Source organism: Pongo pygmaeus, chromosome 10, assembly GCF_028885625.2.
Source record: "Pongo pygmaeus isolate AG05252 chromosome 10, NHGRI_mPonPyg2-v2.0_pri, whole genome shotgun sequence".
Taxonomy (NCBI): Eukaryota; Metazoa; Chordata; class Mammalia; order Primates; family Hominidae; genus Pongo; species Pongo pygmaeus.
The window spans coordinates 3,674,605-3,697,981 of NC_072383.2; the positions used below are offsets into that span (position 1 = coordinate 3,674,605).

The 23,377-nt window shown below is 45.8% G+C and overlaps 1 protein-coding gene across 5 annotated transcripts in view; it reads right to left on the reverse strand.

Moving 5' to 3' along the window:
- The window catches only part of CRACR2A (calcium release activated channel regulator 2A), a 142,955-nt gene that overhangs the window by 31,377 nt on the left and 88,201 nt on the right, over positions 1–23,377 (reverse strand). For 4 of the 5 annotated variants that reach the window (XM_054445470.1, XM_054445471.1, XM_054445469.1 and 1 more), the window contains 6 exons: positions 17,713–17,803; positions 14,464–14,559; positions 12,394–12,581; positions 6,745–6,816; positions 2,792–2,837; positions 156–262 (listed from right to left, as the gene is read on the reverse strand). In XM_054445470.1, coding sequence (XP_054301445.1) covers positions 156–262; positions 2,792–2,837; positions 6,745–6,816; positions 12,394–12,581; positions 14,464–14,559; positions 17,713–17,803 — 600 coding nt within the window. The remainder of the gene's footprint in view (positions 1–155; positions 263–2,791; positions 2,838–6,744; positions 6,817–12,393; positions 12,582–14,463; positions 14,560–17,712; positions 17,804–23,377) is intronic. The other variant, XM_054445472.1, reaches the window with a different exon arrangement.

The following is a 23,377-nucleotide window of genomic DNA, read 5'->3' on the forward strand; positions in this document are numbered from 1 at the left end:
GGAGGGGCATGTGTTCCAAGATTTGAGGGGAATGAGTGCAGCTGACCTCAGTTTCCTCACCTCTCAAGGGGTCAGCAGGCACTGAGTGTGGGCCCAGAGCCAGCTCCCAATGAGCCTGAGAGGAATGAAGGGATGAGCAAGTGGAGATGACTTACCTCCTAAGAATCCCTCTGCTGTCCACATATTTGCCTATCACGGAGCCAGATCTCTTTTTCCAACTTGCCCCGGAAGAAGCTGTGTTTGCCTTGGCTGCCTTATTTTTCTGTAGAAACACAAAATGTCCTCAGATCCATGCCTATTTGCACAGAATGTTTGAACAGAAAAGGGCTCATGGTTCCCACCTCATAGACTAGGCTCTACACAAAACTCTGAAGGAAGTAGGCAGTGTTCTGGTCTCCCTGTTGGCATTTAGCCACTCTTCCCTTTTGCCATCATCCCTTACCAGAATCCCTCCATCTCCTTTCCAGTTATCTAATCAAATGAACAAGTACACAATTTACAGCCTGGGGTCCATCATGCTATTCACAGGAGCACTGATGATTTGTAAAAGGAAAAGAAGATATAAGTGTTTAATGCATATTTTCTATACATATTTCTAATGCATATAGAAAATATAAACACTCATCTCTTCTGAAAAAATATATCTATATTTTTGAAACAGGGTCTTGCTCTGTCTCCCAGGTCAGAGTGCAATGGCATGATCACAGCTCACTGCAGCCTCAAACTCCTGCACTCAAGCAATCCTCTAGCCTCAGCCTCTTGGGTAGCTAGGATTATAGGCGCCCTACCATGCCTGGCTAATTTTCTCATTTTTTGTGGAGATGGAATCTTGCTATGTTGTCCAGGCTGGTCTTGAATTCTTGGCCTTAAGTGATCCTCCTGTCTTACTCTCCCAAAGTGTTGGGATTACAGGAGTGAGCCACCATGCCTGGTCAGGCAGAAAAAAGAAAAAATATTTACAGGCATAAAAATCTCTGTGAATCTTTAATTCACACTCTTCCGTCTGGCTCCAATCCCTTTTTATTTCTAAAGCCTCAGATGTAATGAGAAAGTAACTAGCCAGGAGGGTCAATTAACTCAGTGTTCTGTCCATATAGCTGCTGAGCTAGCATAAGGTAGTTCAGCTCTTTGGTGGAAGTAGGCTGGGTGTAGATAAATTACTAACATCTGTAACACAGAACCTGGGTGGAGCAGGGGTTTACAACCCCCTTTGCCTATGCTCCCTGACAGATGTCTTCCAGGAGATGAGGAGGGGGAGTTAGACTGCAGGAAATCTCTCTCGTTAATTGCCATCCCATGATTCCCAATGATCCTTAATGAGAGGAGGGGCTGCAATGCTCCCAGAGCCCCTGAAGGTACGGCTATGCTGATTCCAAATCAACCTTCAATTCTTATTGAATTTGTCCCTCTTTCTTTGATTCCCCACGGAAGTTCTTAATTCCATGCCCCTTTCAAAGCAGAATGAGTTTGGCGGGTAAAGGGAAGGGAGGTGAAGGGATTCGGGTGACATTTGGTTGGAAGTTTTAAAATAAATTCAATGATACTTCTAAAACAATTATAACCATTATCATTATCAAACAAACATGTGTAGGCTTAAGTCTTGCTCTAATAGTACACATAGGTGGGTGGCAGAGATGTTTGCTGCCAGTCAGCAATGGAAAAGAAACTGTGGCGTAATGCAGTCCCTCAGGGATTTGCAATTATAAAGCAGGTCAGATCTAATTTAGGGCAAACCAGCTGCCTTCTGCTGACCATATCTAGGTCACCGTTCAGCTAAGGGTCCAATCCACATCATCCCCTTTCCAAGAATCTTTCTCAAAGATTCCTATCGTATGGAGGGGGGATGGGAATTCACTTTCCTCGTGTGACAGCAGAGGTCATGGTCCAAAGTGGTAAATGACTTGCCCAGGGACACACATGAAATTCATAGGATGGTAACCCTGATAATTAGGAAGTCACATCAATCAATTTGGCCTTCATTTTTCTTCCTTTCAGAGCACCCAGTGGCTCCTGTCTAAAGGGGAAGATGAGTAAGAACATGGAATCCTAGGTTTTGGCCAACGTGGTCCACAGTGAAGACTTTTAAATAAATACAGGATTTCATGTCGTTTAGGAAAGTGTGTGTATATATACACATATGTATGTACATGCATATACACACACATATACACATACATATATACACATGCATATATATACACACACTATATATATATATATATATATATATATATATATATATATACACATGCACTACATATAGAGAAAGAGAGAGAGAGAGAGAGAGAGAGAGACATGGTACTCAGGTATGGAAGAGTAGGGGTCCCTACAGGATAGAGAAAAACTGTTCATAAAATCAACTATGAAAACAGTGAAATACACATTTCTAATGTGGTCTATGACAGTATAAAATGCAAAATTTTCATCGAGATAAAAATTTAAATGAAGAAGAAAGCTGTGAGCATTTTGGTTTAGAAGTGATAACGACATTTCAACTGCGCCATCTCATGGATAGAACTATCATTTCTGCATCCAAGAAATGTGCGACCCTCCCAAATATTTTAGTCTTGTTGTGCCAAGAAGAAACTGCGTTACTCTGTGGAAAATTAACACATTGATACCCAGTAGGCCACCCTGAATTTTTATTATTTGCAAAACGTTTTCATGCCATCATCCTGCCAAATAGATCCCAAGTGTCAGGACATTGCTGGGCCAGTCTCGACATGGATCTGGCTGTCCAGTGGACCACAGCCCTTAGTCCCCCACAGGTAAGGGAGAACTGGCCAATTACCTGAAAACATATGTCCCGTTCATCCCGAAGGTGCTTGTTCCTTTCCCTGTGGATGGTAAAGGGGAATCTATTCAAACATGGAGTTTGCAGTTGACAGATCCAACGGCAGCCAATTCGCTAGTCAGATGGGTGCAGGGGAAGGTGTGGTATGGAAGACCAGGGAGTCTGTGGAATCTCCTTCCGTAGGGATGTGATTAATGGTAAAGGATAGTTTGTGTATACAGATAGGTACACACAGATGTGGGGGATAGACTGAATGCCCTTGAGACACCCGTGGCCCATCAGGATTATGCATGGCCTCTCCTATTATTAGGGGCACCGCCTACAGAGGGGACCCCAGCATTCCAGCTCCACCTGGGAGCTTCCTGTTGGGCTCCCTCTTTCTCTCTGTGCACCATTCATTCATTCATTCATTCACGCATGCACGCATTCACTCCAATGTCTCCTGAGCACCCACTGCACGTCAGGCACTCTTCTAGCCAATGAAGAGTTTGGTCACACCAATGACCAAAACAAAAAGTTCCTGCCTCACAGAACTTGTATTTTAGCGGAGGGATAACTGTTATTGAGAAACTAAAGCAGGAAAGTAGAGTAAAAGAAGCCAGAGTGTGGAGCAGTATTTCAACTACAGTGGTCAGTGACGCCCTCACTGATAAGACGGCATTTGCGCAGAGCCTTGAAGGAGCGGCAGAAGCATTCCAGGCAGAGGACAGGATAGGGCAAAGCCTTGTGCTGGGATACACCTAGTGTGAGCAAGAAATAGAAAGGAGGAAGTGGAGTGCCCAAAGGGAAAGTAGTTAGGAGATGAAGCCAGAGAAAAAGTGGATGGTGGTCAGGACCTGTCTCTTCACAGCCCTGTGGGACACTGTACGAACTTTGATTTTTACTCCAAATGAGATATGAAGCCAAGGGGCTGGGGGTGGTGGGGGTGAAGCAGATGGCAAAGGAGTGTCAAGATCTGGCTCCAGGTTTCAAAGGATCCCTCTGGATGGGTGCTAAGAACAGATTGCTGGGGGCAAGGTTGGGGCCCTGACACTTGACGAATATTTTTAGCAATATGGAGGTCATTGGCGACCTGGGTAAGAACAGTTTTTTTGGAACAGTGGGGGGAAAAGGCCTGATTGGTGGGTTGAGAATGTGAAGAAAAGGAGTGGAGACAGTGAATGTGAACAACTCTTCTGAAAGTTTTGTTGTAAAGGGGTTGAAGAAATGGCAAGGCAAGTATCTGGGTGGGGAAGTGAGGACAAGAGATGTTACATGAGAAACATTAGAGTACATTTGTAGGTATCTTCAAAAGAGATAAAACTGACAATGGAGGAGAGAAAGAACAAATGCTGGACTAGTCCTTGAGGAGCCAGGAAGGGATAGGCTCTAATTCTAGAGTGTGAGTTGGGCACGGGGGTCGGGGGTGGCCTCTGTGACGAGTATGGGGAGTACATCCACCATAACAGAGAAGGCAGAGACACGGGCCTGGGAGGAAGCTCTTATTGAATGGCTCCAGCTGTGAAACAGGAGCAAGCATGAGGATGGAAAAGGAGGAGTCTTTTTTCCAGGACTTAAAGTAGGAGCAGTTGGGAAAGTGAGTTGACTGGGTCTGCAGCGCGACTGCAGAATGCACTTGGGGATCACAGTGGGGAATTTCATCCATTAACACAAGAGGTGGAGAGAGCAGGCCAGATGACCTCAAAGTGCTCAGCAGTTTTGTGATTCTATGACTCTTCTGGCCGGCGGCCTCTGAACAAACCCACACTTTTGAAGGGGAAGGGAGGGCACAGCCATGGTTAGGCCCTGATCATCATAATGCAGCCATTTATGGGGCACTCACTGTGGGCCAGGCACTCTGCTAAGTGTGTTGTACACTATAGAAAGAGATTTTAGGTGGGGCCTGAGAAGTCACCACCTGGGCAACTGACTTCCAATTCCACCAGTCTTGCAGAAAACATTAGGAATGTGCCAGGGTTGTTTTCAGTTACCTGCATGAGGTGAGCAGGCAGGCACACAGCCAGGGCCTTCAGAACAAGTCAGGAGGGACATGGAGGTTATTTCACAACTCCTGAGAATGGCAAAGTGAGCTGCTCATGCCAGAGGGACCCTCGCTCCGCGCGGAGCTGTGAGTTAGCACCCTTGAACATGAGCAAGGACCTTGGGAGACCTGGAAAGTCCCACCATTTTTTGGAAAGCAGGCTGCGTTGTTTCCTGCTTTGTGGCTTCCTGCTTTATGGGTGTGTGGCCATCCCCATACAGAAGCCTCAGTATTTAAAGAAACATATCTGCTTTTGTTCGCATCGCTGCTCTACTGTGATTCCTACTGACATGTATCATCTAATTCTCAAAAGAAGCCTGTAAGCTAGGCATGGGAAAATTAAGACTCGGATTGGTTAAGTCAACTGCTCAAGGTCACACAAGCTAATGAGAGGAAGTGCTGGGTTTTGAATCAGATCCAGCTTCAAAGTGCATGTTCCTAATCAAGTGCCCTGAAATTGCTTGCGTTTGTACCCACTGTCCTTCGGATGGCAGCCCTTCTCACCCCATCACACCCCAGCTGTTGTCCTGATTCCACCACCATCCCACCCCTACCCTCCCCCGACATTCTCGCTGTCCTCCACCCCCACCTCAGCATTATCTCTCCCTTGATTCCTGGTGGTTTCACTGTGAAGGAGAGATATGCCATGAGGCCTTCTCTCCACCTCTCAGCTTTCATTAGCCATTGGGGCTTAAGCTTGGTAACCCTGGATCAATGGCACAGAAAGGCCTCAGGCCTTTTGTGATTCTGCACAAATGCTAGCCTCCATTAAAAAGACCCATAAGTATTTGTAGAGAGCTGCCTTGTCATTCTCCCCTGCTCATTCTCTTTGAATCTACCCTTTCATTTTTTTCTAAATGCAATAGAAAAAAAAGACCCCAAACTTGTCCTTACATGTTTTGTTCTCTTCGTTTTACTAAAGCCTTCCTAAGAATCAAGACCTTCTCGCAAATGGATTATAGCTTGGTCACCTAAGAACCCCTTTACATGTTCCCTGGCTCTGGAGGCCTGACTGAATCATGTACCGAGCACAATCAATCTGAAACACATTCAGGTTGAAGCACTTTTCCATTTGGTAGCATCATAGATGCCAGACACAGTGAGCCTCCCTTGCTTTCACAAAAACAAAAACCTTCATAACATAACTGGGAAGTGATTCAAAACCACTTGCACTTCAAAAATCAGAACCCAAAGTCCTTCTGTTTCCTCACCATTCCCCAAGAGGTGCTCAGCAGGCAGTGACTTAGAAACTTCATGGGCAACATTAAAAATTCCATCTTTCCCCACATGGGTTTGTTTTTCTGAGGAGGGGAGGGTGGTGCATATTCCAGACCAGTAAACTTTGAATTTATTGCTGGGGGTCTTTGAAGCCTGAGAAAGCTTTTTCTTGGTGCTCTGTTTGCGATTCATTTACTCATTCAACAAACATGAACAGAACACAGCTGAGTTATGGATTTCCATTCTGGCTCTACCAGCAAGTAGCTGCGTCGCCTGTGGTAAATTACTTCATTCCTCTAATATCAACTTCCCCATCAGTTAATTCCTGTGAATCAACCGCCCTACTCACCTAACAGTTTTGCTGACAATGAACGAGATAATATTTCTAGCATAGATTAAATGCTCATTAAACCCAGCTCTGCTCACTTGTGATCAAGTGCCAAGCACAGTCCTGTGAGGGACTCAGAGGAGTGGGGCAGAGCCTCCCCACCAGGAGGAATAAACTGGATGTGGGCGCGTGTGTAAATGGACCAAACATAATATAGTGGCTACTCAGTGGTCCAAACACTGCGTTGGGGACCAAGGGAATGAGGGCGCTTTCTCAGCAGGCACGTTTTTCCAGCACGTAGGCAAGGATGACCCTCAGACTGGTCCTTCTGACCCCAGGCTTCTGAGAGTTGCTCTCAGCACAGGCCAGTGCCCACCGACGCACCTTAGGAAATCCAGCTGCTTGAGGAGCCCGGCCTTCTCGCGCTGTAGACTCTCTGTCACGCGGTACACTTCCCTGAGGAGGAGGCAAACACATTGCAGTGAGCTCCCAGGTGGAAGCCGGATGCCCGGACCCCTCATGCTGGAGACCAGCAGGTGATGCCATGCTGGGGACGGAGGGCATTGGAGGAAGGTGGCCTCCTCCTGGAGAGCTCCTATGGTATGCAAGTGCTTTGGGCATCGCACATGGCCAATTTGGGTGGTGAACTTATCCTCATTTCACCAACTCTGACCATCAAAGAAGTCTGCTAAGTCTTTCCAGTTCACACATACAATCCGCGACTGAACCAGGTCCCCTCCTAACCCCAGACCCAGCTCTTTCCACAGCCACTTCACATGCCACCTGTGAATAGGCTGGATGGTCACTAAAGAGTTTGTCCAGGCTCAAAAACCAAACACCGCATGTTCTCACTCATAGGTGGGAATTGAACAATGAGAACACATGGACACAGGAAGGGGAACATCACACTCTAGGGACTGTTGTGGGGTGGGGGGAGTGGGGAGGGATAGCATTAGAAGATATACCTAATGCTAAATGATGAGTTAATGGGTGCAGCACACCAACATGGCACATGTATACGTACGTAACAAACCTGCACATTGTGCACATGTACCCTAAAACTTAAAGTATAATAATAATAAAATTAAAAAATAAATAAATGAATTAATTAATTAAATTAAATTTTAAAAAAAAAGAGTTTGTCCAGGCTCCAAACTGCCCTATCCTATCCAGACTTCAGGGAATTAGATCACTATTCTTTTCCAGCCAGATCTTGAAGGGTGAGAGCAGAATTTGTATTACCTTCCCTCCCATTCTCGCCCCACCCAGAGGCTGGTTCAGTATGTTTTTAGGAGCTCTGGAAGAATCACCTTCTCTTTCCCTTCCAAAAGTCTCCTTCCTCCCAAAGTCTCCAGATATTTGCACTTTTTACTATTGGGCACTCATTTCTCTGACTTATGATCCAGCTGTAATGCAGAGATTGAATGTATCTATTATAATCATTGATATCACTGTGCAAACATGTTAATTATAACAGGAGTTGTGAGGAAAGGAAGAGAGAGGCAGGGAGGCTGTGAATCAGGGCAACTAGAGGGCAACTCAGGTGGGGAGGTAAGGGCTGTGTCTGGTTTGTTTACATTGATACCCTCGACACAGTGCCTGGCATGGAGGTGTAATCAGCAAATAGTTGTAGGAAGAAAGAAGAGAGAGAGAGAGTAAAAGAGGTGAGGGGGAGCAAAGAAGGAAGAAAGGGAGGGAAGGAGGAAGGAGGAAAAGAAGGAAGAAAAGAGGAAGGAAAGATGGGGTAATTGGGGAGGTCTTCAGCATCACTCAGGGAAGAAAGGAAAGGAAAAAAATAAGAAATTAGGTAATACTGGGAAACTGGCTTAACTTCACAATTCTGTCTTCATTTTTCCTTCTGTGTTACATACCATGCTGTAGACATTTTTTAATCACCCTCCGATCTTACTACAAGGGTCCATAGTTTCACATTTCCAAACTGCAGCACAGCTTTTCATGTAGGGAGCATCTTGCAAGTTGATACAGGCGTCACTTTCCATGGGCTGTCAGGGCTGCCAGGCTGTGCACACACTGGGCTGGGCAAGGACCCCTCTGCCACCCCATCAGTATCATTACTGAGCTGGCAAAAACTGCACCAACATGCTGGCCCACAGGACTCTCCTGCCAAGCTCCTATTAACCTGATTCCTTAAGCACAATGTTTCTTTTTTTCCCCCACTTTATAGAATAATTGTAAAGTCAATTTACAGCAATAACAGGCTGAATGAAATTCTAAGTTCAACTCAGACAATTCCAATTAAGCAACAAACCTTCTCTGGCTCCTGCAGAGATGCAAATTCCTGACATTTTATTACCAATTATATTTAATTTCAATTTGAAGAAAAACAATGTATTTCCCATTATCCAAAATGGGTCTGTAAACCCCTGTCTGGGACTCTGCTCTGATGAGTTCTCTGTGAGCAGAGCTGCCTGCTCCCGACTCTGGGCCCTGGTTGCTGAGGATCCTGGTGCTATGCTTTAGGGTCCCCCCACCCCACCCTGTGTCCTGCCTCTCTCCAGGGGTGGCCAGGAGCTCACAGCTTTACCTCTGCTCAGGAAAATCATTCACCAGGGACTTAAGGTCCGGGTTCTCACGGACTGTTTTACCAAATAGCCAGTTCCCAAATTCTAAGTCTTCTCTGGCTCTGCATACACAGCACCAGTGACCACTGGAGCTATATATCCATACATATGTATTAGAAATACATGTGAATACAGGTACTGTTCTATTTGTCTAGTAAACATACATCTGCTTGGATATTTGTACATCCATATATACACACATATATTCAGAAATACATTTTTGTGTCAACAAAAGAAAGGCACTCTGAAAAAAAAAGACACTTAGATATTTAACTAAATGACCTCTAAAATCCTTCTAACCCAGAGGTTCTAAAAGTGTATACATGGGTAATATGTAAACTGAAAGGGAAAGAACCTGTGTTTGTTTGGAGTGGTCACTGGTGAGGCGTTTATGGTTACCCTTAGGGAACTGCTGTCGGCTTTGTTTTAGGGGAGGGATGAGCTATGGAGCACAAGACATACTGTCAAGTGAAAAATGTAATGCAAATGCAGAACAGTATGCTTAGTATGCTACTGTTTTATAAAGGAAAAGTGTGTGTGTATGCATGCGTGTGCACGTGTATGCATGCGTGTGCACGTGTATGCATGCGTGTGCACGTGTGTGCATGCACATATATGTGTCTGTGCCTGCATATACACACCATACTCTCAAAGGATCCACAAGAAACCATGACCAGTGGCTCTGATGACTGCAGATCGGGGCCACGTGGGGGACACAGACTTCTTTTTGAGCGTATAACCTTTTGTGCCTTTTGAATTTCCTGCCTTGTCATAACTACTTACTCAAAATAAAAGTTAATTAAAAAACAGAGTTGCTGCTTCTCAGCTGACCTTCATCTTTACATTATCTCTCTGCTTGATAGTTCTTTCTTTATCTCATTTTAAAATCTACTTCTGCTACCTTGAGCATCTTCAGAGATCAGGAAAATTAATTTTGCCTGTTCAGAATTCTTGCTGATCAGTGACTAAGCCTGTTTACCTCCCAGCTTCACCCTTTCCTCTCCCAGCTGCATGGGGGTAGCAAGACCCTGTCGGAGAGCATGGGACTATCAGGAGAACTGGGCTCCATCCCTGTCATCCGGCACTAGCTAGCTGAATGGCTTTGGGCCGGTCACTACACCTCTCTGAGCCTCAGTCTCTTCATGTATAAAATGAAGGAGGTGACCCAGAGCATCAAAGTCCTCTCCATCTGCCGGTCTGCAACCCCACTCTGTGGAGAACAAGCTAAGCCTCTCGCTGCACTGCTCTCCCGGCTCCCGGCCTCCCTGGATGGGACACGCTCTCCGGGCCCCAGCATGCTCCCTGGCTGCACAAGAAACTGCAAGCTTCTTGAAAACCAGTTTGTGAAGGTTCTGGAGTCATATTTCTCTCTTCCTCCCAACCCTCCCTCCCTCCCTCCCTCTTTTTCAATTCCCAGCCTCCAGAGATTGTGTCTCTGGCTTGGTTAATTAAGATAAGACTTCAGAAAGCTTTGAATCCTCACGCTGTGATTTGATGCTCCAGCACCGGGTGTTTATTTCCATTTGCTGTTCTAATGCTTGTGCCTTCAGATGTTTGTTGCTTTTAGAGCTTGATTGAATTTCAAGAGCCTGCATCCTTAATTCTGTTTATAAAGCTAAATGCCTGTACCTTGTTGACCTGTTCTCAATGAGGAGGAACTGATTTTGCTTGTTCACAATGAAATATGTTGTCCTTCCACAATTGGTCATCCAAGAATTGGAATGGAGGGGCTTATTTTAAGTCAGCTACTTGGGAGTTTTTTTGTTTTTGCTTTTTTTTTAACTAGGGATATCTTACTAGGGTGAAATTCCCAGCTCAAACACGTCTCCTTCCTTTTATTCCAGGCAATTAGTGCCAAATGGTACAGGATTCCGCACATAAGTCAAACCAGCAGAGCAGTTTTATTTAGGCCTATGGACCAAAATCCTGCCAGCAGTCAGACAGAGTGAGCACCTTCACTTTTGAACAAGGGGAGTTAACATCTATAAAACAAGTTCTGGTAAGTAGCAACCGCCCTTTTCCCTAAAATCAGACTTTCAGTACTACCTGGTACCTTTCAGGATCAGACACACAATTACTTTTTTCAGAATAAATGAATGAATGAAGAGTGCATGAACGAATGCATGAGTAAATGATAGCCAGTCCAACTCTTGTAAGAATATTTTCCGCAGGCTTGTTATTCTCTAGGGAAAATCGGCAAGACGTGCCTAACTCTTAGCATCTTGGGATAGTTACTTAAACCTCTGAACCTCAGTTTCCTCCTTGATAATAGCAGAACCTGCCATACCAGGATAATTTTTTTTTTTTTTGAGATGGAATCTCACTCTGTCACCCAGGCTGGAGTGCAGTGGCATGATATGGGCTCACTGTAACCTCTGCCTCCCAGGTTCAAGCCATTCTCCTGCCTCAGCCTCCCAAGTAGCTGAGATTACAGGCATGCGCCATCATGCCTGGCTAAGTTTCATATTTTTAGTAGAGACGGGGTTTCACCATGTTGGTCCGGCTGGTCTTGAACTCCTGACCTCGTGATCTGCCCGCCTCGGCTTCCCAAAGTGCTGGGATTACAGGCGTGAGCCACTGCGCCTGGCCCAGGATGATTTAAAGATCAAATGAGAGGATGTCATATTATCGACGTAAGTGAGATATATTGAATGCCCAGCACGGTACCTAGCACAGAATAAATGTTTGCCAAATGAATAAGTCATTGACTATATGGATACATGAATATACAAATAAACAAATGAGAGTCCTCTGCCCTGAGCCTCAGAGTACATTTGTTCTAAAACCTAATACTCCCAAGACAAGATAAATGACTGACTCTTCAGGGACTCCTCCAGTTTAAGGTGCAGACCCAGGCTTGATTCTGCCTCAGGTGTGCCTCTGCCTAGTAAATTAACCCCCATGGCTGGACGCCATTGGCAGGTCGGGCCCTGAGAGATGTGGGGTTTCCTGCTACTGGGACCACCCAGTTGAATCTGAGGAACATGGTGAAAAAAATGGGCAGAGATGGAGAGGCGAGTCCAGGACAGTAACACATGCTCCGTCAGATCATATGCTGATCCTGGAAGCCTTCCTGCTTCCCTCTGGTCCCTGTTGGCCTCCCAGGTCTCTACATGACAACAGTCACTTAGGGTCTGTCTGTTCACTCAGCATTTGCCCACAGACTCCCTCATATTTGTTTGTGGAATAACATGTCTTTCTAATCACAGAATGCATTTTCTGAGAACAGGGCTGTACATTTCTTGTCAATCCTAGGCAATGCTGGACATAGAACTGGTCTGCTAAATAGTGTCAGAATCCTAGAAGAGTGTTAGAAGAGCCTCAGGGAGCAACAAGCCCAAATCCACATTTCACAGGCAAGGAGACAGGGTCTCTGAGTGGTGAGGGGACATGCCCATAGTGGGGGGTGGTGCTGGAGGAGAGCAGAGGAGTGGACAAAGGCTGGACTCACATCTCCTTCTCCTGGTGGAGTTTGCAGGCCTCTTGCTGGAGGCTTTCCAACTGCTGCTGAGCATCCTGGAGCTCCCAGGAGGTCCGCTCCAGCTCCCGGGCCAGCTCCTGGTTAGTGAGTTTCAGCTTGGTATTCTCAGCCTTGGTCTCATGCTTGTCATGATGCAGGGCTGTGCACTGACCTTCCAGCTGCAAAGGAATGGGGAGCAGAAGGGAATGAGGAGTGACCACCATTTTCAGGAGGGCCTGCCCTGGCCTCACCTTGTTTTCTCCGCTTGGCAGGCAGGAACCATCACTGCCACCCCTCACTGGCCTCAAGCCTAAATCAGCAGTGTCCTCTCCTCAGTTCACACATATACACTCCTCTGGGCAAGAAGGAGCTTTCAGAGCACATCTTGTCTCTCTGCTGTCTCCACATAGGACCATTAAATAGTCCAGGAGGAGCTGCTCCACTCGAAAAGGAACTGCCACAATCCGTCTGTGTGAATGGCCTTGAGATCTAACCTAAATCCATCTTGTTGTCTTTTAAGCCAATTTCTTTTCCTTGGTCCTTGATGGAGAAGGGGAACAGCTAAATGGCCTGCTTCATAAAACCATCCTTCCCAATTTTGCATGCTGATAGCAAATCTATATATTCCCTTTTCTCCTCTCAACTCCAACTCCATTAATCTAGAGAAGCTTTTAAGGGTAGCCAGAAGCCCTGAAAATTCTTAGGAAATAATTAAAACAGTTCAAACAGAACATAGACCTTTTCTATGTCCCTAAAGCAACTAAAAACCCTGCATTTTTATAGCTTCAGCTTTTCTTGGCTGTTGATTCTGCTTTGCAGAGCTTCCAATCCTCTCACCAGAGGAAGAATCAAACCAAGGTACATATATCATAATAAATTTAGTTTAATGAATGTGGCCAGTAAGGGGAGGAAGAAGTAACAACAAGGAATTTGGTGTGATTCTCAAGAGGCTCCTGTGTAATCAGGCAAGCATGCAGTAATTAAATCGAGTGGCAATCATTCATTTGAGGGATAAATCTAATTGCTAGGAACTTAATGCATAATAGAGAGGAAGAGAAAGAGTAGGAGAAGCAAGGTACAACTGTGGATGGGGAAATGGGGAGGCAGCTGGCAGTTCCCGGAGTAGAAATCATCTTGCTGCAGAAGGAAAGAGACCTAAATTCATAGCTTGGGTAGCAGCAGCAGTGGAATAGTCTCTAGTCTTAGCAGTGCTGTCTTCAAGTAGATTTTAATGTGCTGCTAAAAATAGCCCCTCTATTGAAATGGAAGCAATGTGTCTTGGTCTGTCCAGAGCTGGATTCCTTCCAGCACCAGGCACAACAAAACAGGAGGCCAGTGGCACCCTAGCCTGTCTCCCTCAGGAGCCCTTGCTAAGCAGTGGAGGCCACTAAGTAGGAGACTTGCCTAGGTAGTCAGTCTTTCTGGGGTCGTTAGCCAGGTACTCCCAGCCATATAGACACTGCCCTGCAGAGGGCACCACCCAGCCTGCCTCCTGGAGGCTCAGGTACATCAGAGAGGAGTGTCTGGTGTCTGCATCCTTCCTGCAGGGATGGGAGCAGCCACAAAAGATGCCAATGAACCTGTCCAGGCACCACACAGCCAGAGAAGAGACAGGCTGAGCTTGGAAGAGCCTGTTCCAGCAGAGGTATCCATGGCCATTCTAGAGGGAAGAAACTTATCTGCAGCCTCCCCCCAGATATCGTGGTAGACAATGTCTCTTGTACCTCAGCATTCCCCTCTTTTCTTATACAGGAGGCAGGAAACAAATTCAAGTTTTGACATTCTCGTGGCTCCTGGGTATAATTATAGGAACATGTCTGCAGATACCTCGTGGGGGAACGCTTGGCAACTTTTCCAAGTTAAACACCTGGTGTTGGAGAAGTAAAGGCTTTATCTTGGGATCACCTGTGATTTTAAATGCTATCTTTTGCATGACTAAATGGTTCTTCTCAGGTTAAAAACTCAAAAGTCCTTAAGTGAATGGCAGGGAAAGTGGGCAAGAGGCAGAGAAAAGGAGAGAGTGAAGAGCCAGGTACTCTGGGGCCACGGATGGCAACATACCCTTTTCTGCTTCTGGGTGAGCTGCTCCAGCTCCTGCTCCTTACATAACAGTTTCTGCTCCAGCTCTTGACTGCGGGCTTGAAACCTCTCTGTGTCCTGCCAAGCCGGAAAGAGGGACACACAGGACCCAAATGTAGCACACCTGGGTTATAGATTTGTTTTTTCCCACCTTGAACCTACTCAACATCAGGGCCCATCCTATTAGACCATGGGGCTTTTTCCACAGCACTGCAGGGCTCTGGTAACCTGCCTGCCCCATCAGGGAGGACCAAATGAGACAGAGATAGTGCAAGCACTTAGTGAGGCAGGATGCAAACTCCAGCAAGCGTGGCCATGTCCAATGACTGTGTACCACCACCCTTCTCTCCGCCAAAAAAGGGGCAGTGTCAGCCAGTGGTGGAGTACTGAACGGGGAGAATTGGGGCTGAGTTCAAACGTCAGGCTTTGGTCTCCTCATGTGCAAATTGGGGGTGACTGGGGGAGGCAGATGACCCCTCAGACGCCTTCCGACCTGGATATTCTGTTCCAGGTTGGGCATTGGCATCGGATCTCTTAAATTGACCTCACTCTGGAAACACAGGGCCTTCCTCTTCCTCTTGAGGGTCTAAGTGTTCATATTTTCCCACTGTGATTGAAGTCTCCCGAGCCCTGCTCCTCAGGATGTTTTAATATCTGCTCCTTCCCTAGGCTGGGCTTCCCCCACAGAGAGGTACTGAAGCAGGTGAGAAGGGGCCTGGCTATGGGATGAGGAGGAAAGTGTGTGGGCTGTCAGGTGCCTGATGCTGTCAACAGAGCCAGATCTGTGGTGTAAGGCCCCTGAGCCGAGCGGGACACAACTTGGGTTCCAGCCCTGGCTTCATCCAACCAACTTGCTTCATTCTTCTGGATCACTGTTTGTTCACAGAATAGAAACAAAAATACCCAAGCCATCTGCAGCACTCCACTTGCCTGAAGGCGGAATGGAGGTACAAAATGTGCAGGAAGAGAAGAAACCATTGTAACTGCCATATAACTCACTACCGGAGCCCCCTGGGGTTCCTGTGATACGGAAGGACTCTTTCCCAAGGAGGACAGCGTGGGATGCTGCACTAGACGGGTGTCCTGGCATGACAGCAGCAGCAGCGCGGTGGGGGAACATGGCCCCCTCGGGCCAGAGGCCTTTGGACACCTCCATTCAAAGGCTCAGGATGCTTCCTTGCGCATCCTCTATCAATGTTACCAGGTTCTTCTGCTCATTTTTAGGCGGGTAAGTGGGCAGAAGAACCACTGGGACAGCCTGTGATTATCCTCATGTTAACCACACAAATGGCAGAGGTACGATCTGACCAGACAGCACCTGCTCCCAACATTTGCTTCCAGAGAATCAGCCCCAGGGAATCTGCCTCCTTCAGCTTGGCTGCTGCTCTCTGTGAAAAACGCTGGGAGCAGCGAGCGGCTCCAGAATCCCCATGATGATGTGGCTGTACCCACAATAGGCCTACAGAGCATCCTCACAATGCGCCAGGACAGGGCGTTGAGGGGGTCTAGCATCAATCCTGGGGTTGGAAGGTGCAAGTGATTAGGTACTTCCTTCACGGTCAAACAAACTGGTAAGTGTCAAGCCAGGATCCAAATTCTGGTCCGAGGGTCCAGCCTTTTCCATGATGTCAGAAACTGTAGCGCCACTATCCTTGATCTATCTCCAGGCAAAAGCCTTTGTATCTAATGGCTTAATAGTGCTGCGAAAACATCTGAGCAGTTGCCATGTCCACGCAGAAGGCATAAATCTAAGCACTGAGCTTTAAAGGGATTTGGTGTCAAGAAGCGAGAAGGAGGGAGCAGAGGGGGACAGGGAGGCTGGATCACCTGCAGTGATGCAAACTTATCCTTGAATTTTTTTCCTTTGACCTCTGCCCTCACCCATTCCCCATGCCCTGGCCCAGCATTTACTTCTGAAATCACGTCTTTTCCTTTAGCTAGGACCTCTGACCTGTAGTCATGGCCCAGGCAGAGGGGACAAGACGCCCTATGGAGCTCAGCCTCTCTGCAGGTTGTCATTTGGGATAAAGGGGGTGGCTGTCCGATGGCGGGGAGGTGGGGTGGGGAGCTGCTGTTCTCAGAAACTATTTTGGGATCTGCTGGTGAGAAGTGTGTGAGTTCTGTCTGCTGTCAACTAGGTTGAGGGGCAGGAGCAGCCAGAACGCTTTCAGGCTCTACAAGAGGGAGGAGGCCTGGAAATGCTTACAAGCCTCCAGAGGGCGCTAATTGGAGGACATGACCAGATTTTCTTGAAAAGCACTCCGATTCCCTCTCAGTTTGAATGACTTCGGTGATAATAAATGCAGCAGTGGTGTTGATAATCTGAGGCAGCATAAAACTTAAAATTGGTTCAAGAGAAGGGGTTGTGATAATAGCCAGGCTTAGTGCTGAGCAGCAAGGGAGACTGCCATCTAAGATCAAAGCCTTTTCTACTGAGAACCCACCAAGTAGATAGTCCAAAAATGGGTACTAGAGAGTTCTCTGAAGCTTTTTTCTTTTTAATTTAGTTTTATGAACATGTTTCCAGAAGGATCCTGCTTACCTTGGCAAAGAAGAGGATTTCGCCAATCCTGACCTCTTGAGACAAATGGCAGGGCTTGGGAAGGGGCTGATAAGGGTCAGACCAGGAAGAGGGAAGGGAGTTACCACTACCTCCATGGTATCTGTGGAAGGTGGGATTTGTTTTTTCTTGGATGTTAAATTTTCCATGTGTCTAAGGGTAAAGGATGGGTAGCACAGGCTCTGATGCTTGTCCACTTAGGGGAGCTGCTGGGCACAGGGTGAACTGGGCTGGTGCATTTGGGTGCATTTGCCATATAAAATCTAGGAAGTCAATGTCAGATCCAATTTAACAGGGAAAGCATGAACCTCCATCCTTTCATTCATTCACTCATTCACTTGTTCATTCATTCATTCATTTAACAAATACTTGTTGAGCAGCTAGTATGTTCCAGGCATTGTCTACGTGCTGAGGATACCTTAGTTAATAAAAGATAAAATCTCTGCTCTTTTGCAACTTACATGCTAGCGGGAGGAGATAGACACTCAATAAAAATAAACAAGGATATTACATGTCCTCTATGAAGGTGATAAATGCCTTGAAAAAAATTACAGCAGAGAAAGAGGGAATCAATAGTGCATGGATGGGGGGACCAAAATCTTAAACTTGGGGAAGACAGAGCAGATACATCAAGCTGGCCTCAGAGCCAAGCCTGGGGAGTGCACACTTACCTTCAGGAGAAACTGCTCCTTCTCACTTTTGATTTGTTGTTCCATCTCCTCATAGAGATGCTGGATTTCTTCATCATAAGCAGCAATTTTCCTACAGAGGTGGCAAAAGGAGAGTCTGCATTGAGGTTCCCCTATTCCACAGTGGTAGCTCCTGGAGCTCAGACACCAGTCCCCCACTCTGGAGCTGTGGGTGTGGGGGTGACAGCACAGGTCAGGTCAGCCAAGGCTACAAGATCAGTCCCTCAGGATCAGCTAACCCGACAAGGAATGCAGACCACAGAGGCCTTGCGGGACCTGCCCCTGCAACTGGTAGATTTCACGTGGACTCTCCTCCTCCCGTCCCCCAGCCATCACTCCTAGATGATCCCTATGCTCCTCGGTGAGGCTTCCCTGGACCATCTCCCTTTATTTTGCTTTATTTCAACACAAGCCCACAGGCCTCTGCCGGACATATCATCCCTGTTCCCGCTGATCCCCACGCTCATAGACTACATGAAGTTGCACTGTGTAGGTTTCTTTCCTGTTCCGTTTCCTGGTTTATCTTGTCCCTGTTTGCATGCTTTCTCTCCACCTGTCCACATCAGGACCGTCTGACCCTGCACTCTCAGAGGACTCTCCCTGTAGGCTTGAGTTTGTGTGATCCATGTTTCTCATGAGATTCTCAAGAGATTCCATGATGATGACAACAAGAGCTACCACACCCCCCACCACAAAGCAAAAGGCACACTGTCTAGTGCCCGTGCCATCTCAGGCTCCAGGGCACAGGCAGACAGTGTGAGACAGGTGAGGCTGGTTGGAGGATGGCGATGACAATGAGATGTCCTCATCTCCACTCTCCTCCTCAGCATCCTCTCCCCACTCTTTCCTCTCCCCACTCAGAAAGTGAGTACCTAAGCATTCTGCTCCTATAGAGAGATGAAGACAAACACACAGCCATGGGGACAAGGTTTGTAGGTCATCCCCAGGGATGACCCTTTTCTGTTTCCCCCCTCTCCCCATGATACATCCAACTTCAATGCCCCTCCAAATTCAAACAGGAAAGATCTGGTATTAGCACTGGAACTGAAACTGGGAGTTACCACACCGAATTATTAACATTCCCAGGTAGTTGCATTTTCATATCTTTTTTGCTGACCAGGCAGTGAAAGACCCTTTTTGTGGCCCCTACTCCCTATCCTCTCCCCATCCTGTTAAGGAAACTCCAGGCTCTGTGAACAGGCTAATGTGGCTGTCAAGGCCTGTTTTGAACATGCAACACACATACACACACACACACACACACACACACAATTTTGGCCCCTGCCATTCTAAACTTAAACGATGGCAAGCCCACCACGCCTTTTATTTAAGAGACTTCAATAATTGAGGAAACACTCCTGGTTCTCAGTTTTAAGAGGTACTAGGAAGATTTCTGAACTGAACATAAAGGATGGGAATATATTTATTCCCCTGAGCCCTCCATCATTTTAACCCCTACCTCCCATGTCCACTTGGGCCTCCAATCCAGGACCAGACCTTCTCTGCTGTCCAAGGCTTTGCCACAGCCCAATTTCTGTCCCTTTCTCACCTGCTACCTGTTGGGAGAGCATTTTCACCATGTGCACAGGCGAACAATTAACAGGAGTCGTTTTGATTGGCATCCTTCCAGCTTTACAGAAACCACAGATCTGACCCAGAAAAAGGAACAGTGTGTGAGACTCCATGGTCAGGGACATTCATCACAGAGCACAGCCTTGGAGTTCCCTTGCTTGGCTGCACCCCCAAGACCAGAAACTTGATCTTGAGTGACTGTACAATAACAGCCCAGGGTAGGCTCAGCAAGAGATGACAGTCCTCCCAGACCTCCACAAGCCAGGACCTTGTCTTTATGGATACGTCCTGCATCCCTTACTCTTTTTGGCTAAGAGTAAGAAATCTCCTTTTTAAATGACCAATGTTTGGGATTGTTACTTTTGCTCTGAGCTAACTCGTAAGAATTAAAATAAAATCTTGGAGGGAAAGTAAGGAAAAAGGCTCATGCTATTGACCCTGATACTTCAGTGACAGAAGCAGATACTGTTTGAAAGAACTTTCAGAAAGCAAGATGTTTTCTCTTGGTCCCTGGAATTACCTTCCTGTGTTTGAAGAAACTCAGATGCTAGATGGTAAATGATACCAAGGAAAACTTTAGACAGAGATTCCAGCTATATAAATACTGTAAAACTAATAAAGTAAGATGAGAGAAACTTAAACATTGATTTGGCTCTGCTAAAGCCATTCACATAAAGTTATTCCTATAAACGGCTTACCATGTATTTCTAATAACCATGCAGGGTATCAATTCTATAATATAATTAAATGTGCTATATTAACTTTGATCTACTTTTTATTTGATTAAATTAACACACTCTTAAGTTTTTCATGCTCACATACTAGCTTGCTGGTATGTGAATTAGTTTACAAACCACTAAAAAATAACTGGCAGGAAGATAGATAAGGGTTTGAAGAGTGCCTCCTCCTAGCCCTCACTCACAAAGGCTAGGCCTACCACACAGAAGCCCTAGGATTCCAGGTGGGCATCAGAGATCCTGGGCCCAACCAGACTCACATATGGAACCAAGCTTTTGGAAAGCTGGTCTGCTGTGAGAATCTCCAGGCTCGAATGACGATGACAAGCCTGGGTTAGAACACACTAATCCCAGGAATGGGGAAGATTAAGGTGCTGTGCATACCGGTCATGTCACTAAACCAGTGCAGGGACGAGAAGACTTGCATTCTGATCCCAGAACCAGCTCCTTTCCTCAGTGTGACCTTGGGTAAGTGTTCTGACCTGTGAGGTGGTACCTGCCCTATGTTCCTCCCCACATTGTCATAAAGAACAAATGAGAGTGGATGTGAAAAGTGTCAGAACCACAGAGCCCTCAGTAAATGTAAGGGATCATTTACTGTTGTCATTTTAATCATGGACTGTGGAGGGCAAAGGGCAGTGGTCCCCAAGGGGAAGAGAGTCTTGGTTTCAAGGATAAAAGACCTGCTGGGTTTGGAAAGGCTGATGCAATTGGGAAGATGAAGAAGAAATAGCTCAGTCAATAAAAGTGCCTGACAGACCAATCCATTAGAGACCCAGGCTGTGTGTGAGCAGGAGCCGCAGAGCCAGGAGTCTGTGTCTGCAGGAGCCCCGCAGTGGCTGCGCGGGCAGTGGCGGCAAGAGACACTAAAAAGATGTGCACATATGGTGAGTCACATTCAGCAAGGCTCGCCATATTCTGCCATCAGGGGAAAGAGATAACTCATCATGTTTGCTTATCATATACATCCTTGTTGCCACAATTTCTAAAACCACTTCTATTGCCTAATGCATATAAATGGACTTTGAAGTCTTCTCTGTGAAGATTTTGCCATCTATTCCAACCCTCATGACCCCTTCTCTGAACTCTGATGACAGCATATGTCTTCATTTGATCATTTAACAATTAATCTTAAATAGTCCTGAACAACTGTTTCATTTGGGTTCATGTTGTCTCAATTAGGTTATAAACACGCAGGCATTTATGTCACCCACAGGGCCTGAACTCAAAATGTTAATGCCAAAAACCTGTAAAAACTCAATTTACAATTTTGGGTACCAAACTCAGAAGCTCATGGACCATTTCGAGGGAATACTAGATACCATGGGAGTTAAAGAACTTCAGAGTTGGAAGGTTTGTCTGATCTAACTACCTGTTTGTCCAGTGTTAAAATTCTTGCGACAATACCACGTCAAGGGCTCACCCAGACTAGGTTAGAATACCCCCAGTGACAGGGAACTTGCTGTTTCTCTAAGTAGTTATTTCATCTTTGGGATATTCTTGCTCACAGAAATCTGTCTTTCCATGACTTTACTCTTCTTCTGCATAAAAGCCTTTCATGTATTTCAGAACGGCATCAAGACTTCAAGGAGTTGCCTTGGGTTCAGGTCAAGCCTCTCCACTTCCTCCAACTGTGTCTCACATGGATTTTTTACAAATCCCTTTACAATTCCCTTCATGCTTCTTCAGATGGGCTGTAATGATCTTTCTCAAGCTATGGCAGTGCCAAACTGAATGCCCAGTGTATGAGTCTGACTTGTGCACATTAGAGCTGACTATTGCCTCTCTTGTTCTAGATGCTGCATATCTATTCATACAGCCTAAAACCTCATTAACTTTTCTTGGCAGCCACATTATAGTTGATGTATGCAGAACCCATTTGTCAACTAAAATCTCTAAATCTTACGTCTGTGTGATCATTTTTGTTTTAAAGATGGTACTACTGAATCATATCTCCTCCACTTTGTGCTTCTGCCATTGGCGTTTTGAACACAGAGCAACATCTCAAATGTAATTCTGTTAGATTTTGTGTTTGCTATTTCTAGTCCATCTTTCCAGCCTGTCACTATGCTAATAGGTCTCAGTTGGTCATGCGGTGTTTTCAATGACCTTCCAAGTTTTGTTGACATTTTAAATCTTCAATCAGGATGTAGGCTAAATAATCTATAATGTTAGTTTTTATAATTTAATGTATCTGAGAGTTATTTAAAAGACAGTTTATTAAAAGGTACAAACTATTGGTTTCTAGTTTTATTATATTATAGTAAGAAATGGTTTTGAAATCTATTGGTTATCTTTCCTCTGTAGCCACAAACATGATCAATTTTTGTACAACTTCTATGAGAGGGGTATATATTCTATTAGTAAGACACACAATTCTATATTCATCTCTAAAGTGTATTCATTGATGGCTTCAAATACTTTATATCCTTCTTGTACTTTTGCCTGACTAATGTGTCAAATCTGAAGCAAATTTGTTAAAGTCTAAAGTCTTTTTTTTATTAAGTTTTCTTTATTTTTTCTAAAAGCTACTGCCTTATGTATCTTGCTGTTGTGTTGTTTGGTGCATAAAGCTTAATATATGTTGTATCTTCTTTATGGATGGAACTTTTTTTATTACTTCAAAACATTCCCCGTTTATCTTCCTTTACTCTTGCTATTGGAAAAATGTTAGACAAAATGAGGACAACAACCTGTAGCAGAGATCTCTGAGATGTTAATTAGTGACATGTAGGCATAGCTATTCAACCTATCTTATCTTAGCCATTCTCAAAACACTCCTTCTGGCCGGGCACAGTGGCTCACGCTTGTAATCCCAGCACTTTGGGAGGCCAAGGTGGGCAGACCACCTGAGGTCAGGAGTTCAAAACCAGCCTGACCAACATGGCGAAACCCCCTCTCTGATAAAAATACAAAAAGTAGCCAGGTGTGGTGGTACATGTCTGTAGCCCCAGCTACTCAGGAGGCTGAAGCAGGAGAATCACTTGAGCCCAGAAGGTGGAGGTTGCAGTGTGCCAAGATCAGGCCACTGCACTCCAACCCTGGGTAACAACCTGGGAAAATAAACAAACAAACACTTCTTCACCTGGCTCCCAGAACTCAAGTGGTATCTATTTAATTATTTCATTTTCTACCATCTGACCCTAATCATTTTGAGTCACATAACGCAGAAGAGACGAAGAAGAGGTAGACGAAAGAAGAGTGAGGGCAAGAGACATGAGTTCTCAGTGGAACAGAAAGACAAAGATGTGGAGGAGCCAGAGTTAGCAACAGTCATGAGCACTAATATTTATCCTCCCCATCCTTTTCTTTCCCCATGATAGCTGGGTAGTTCTTCT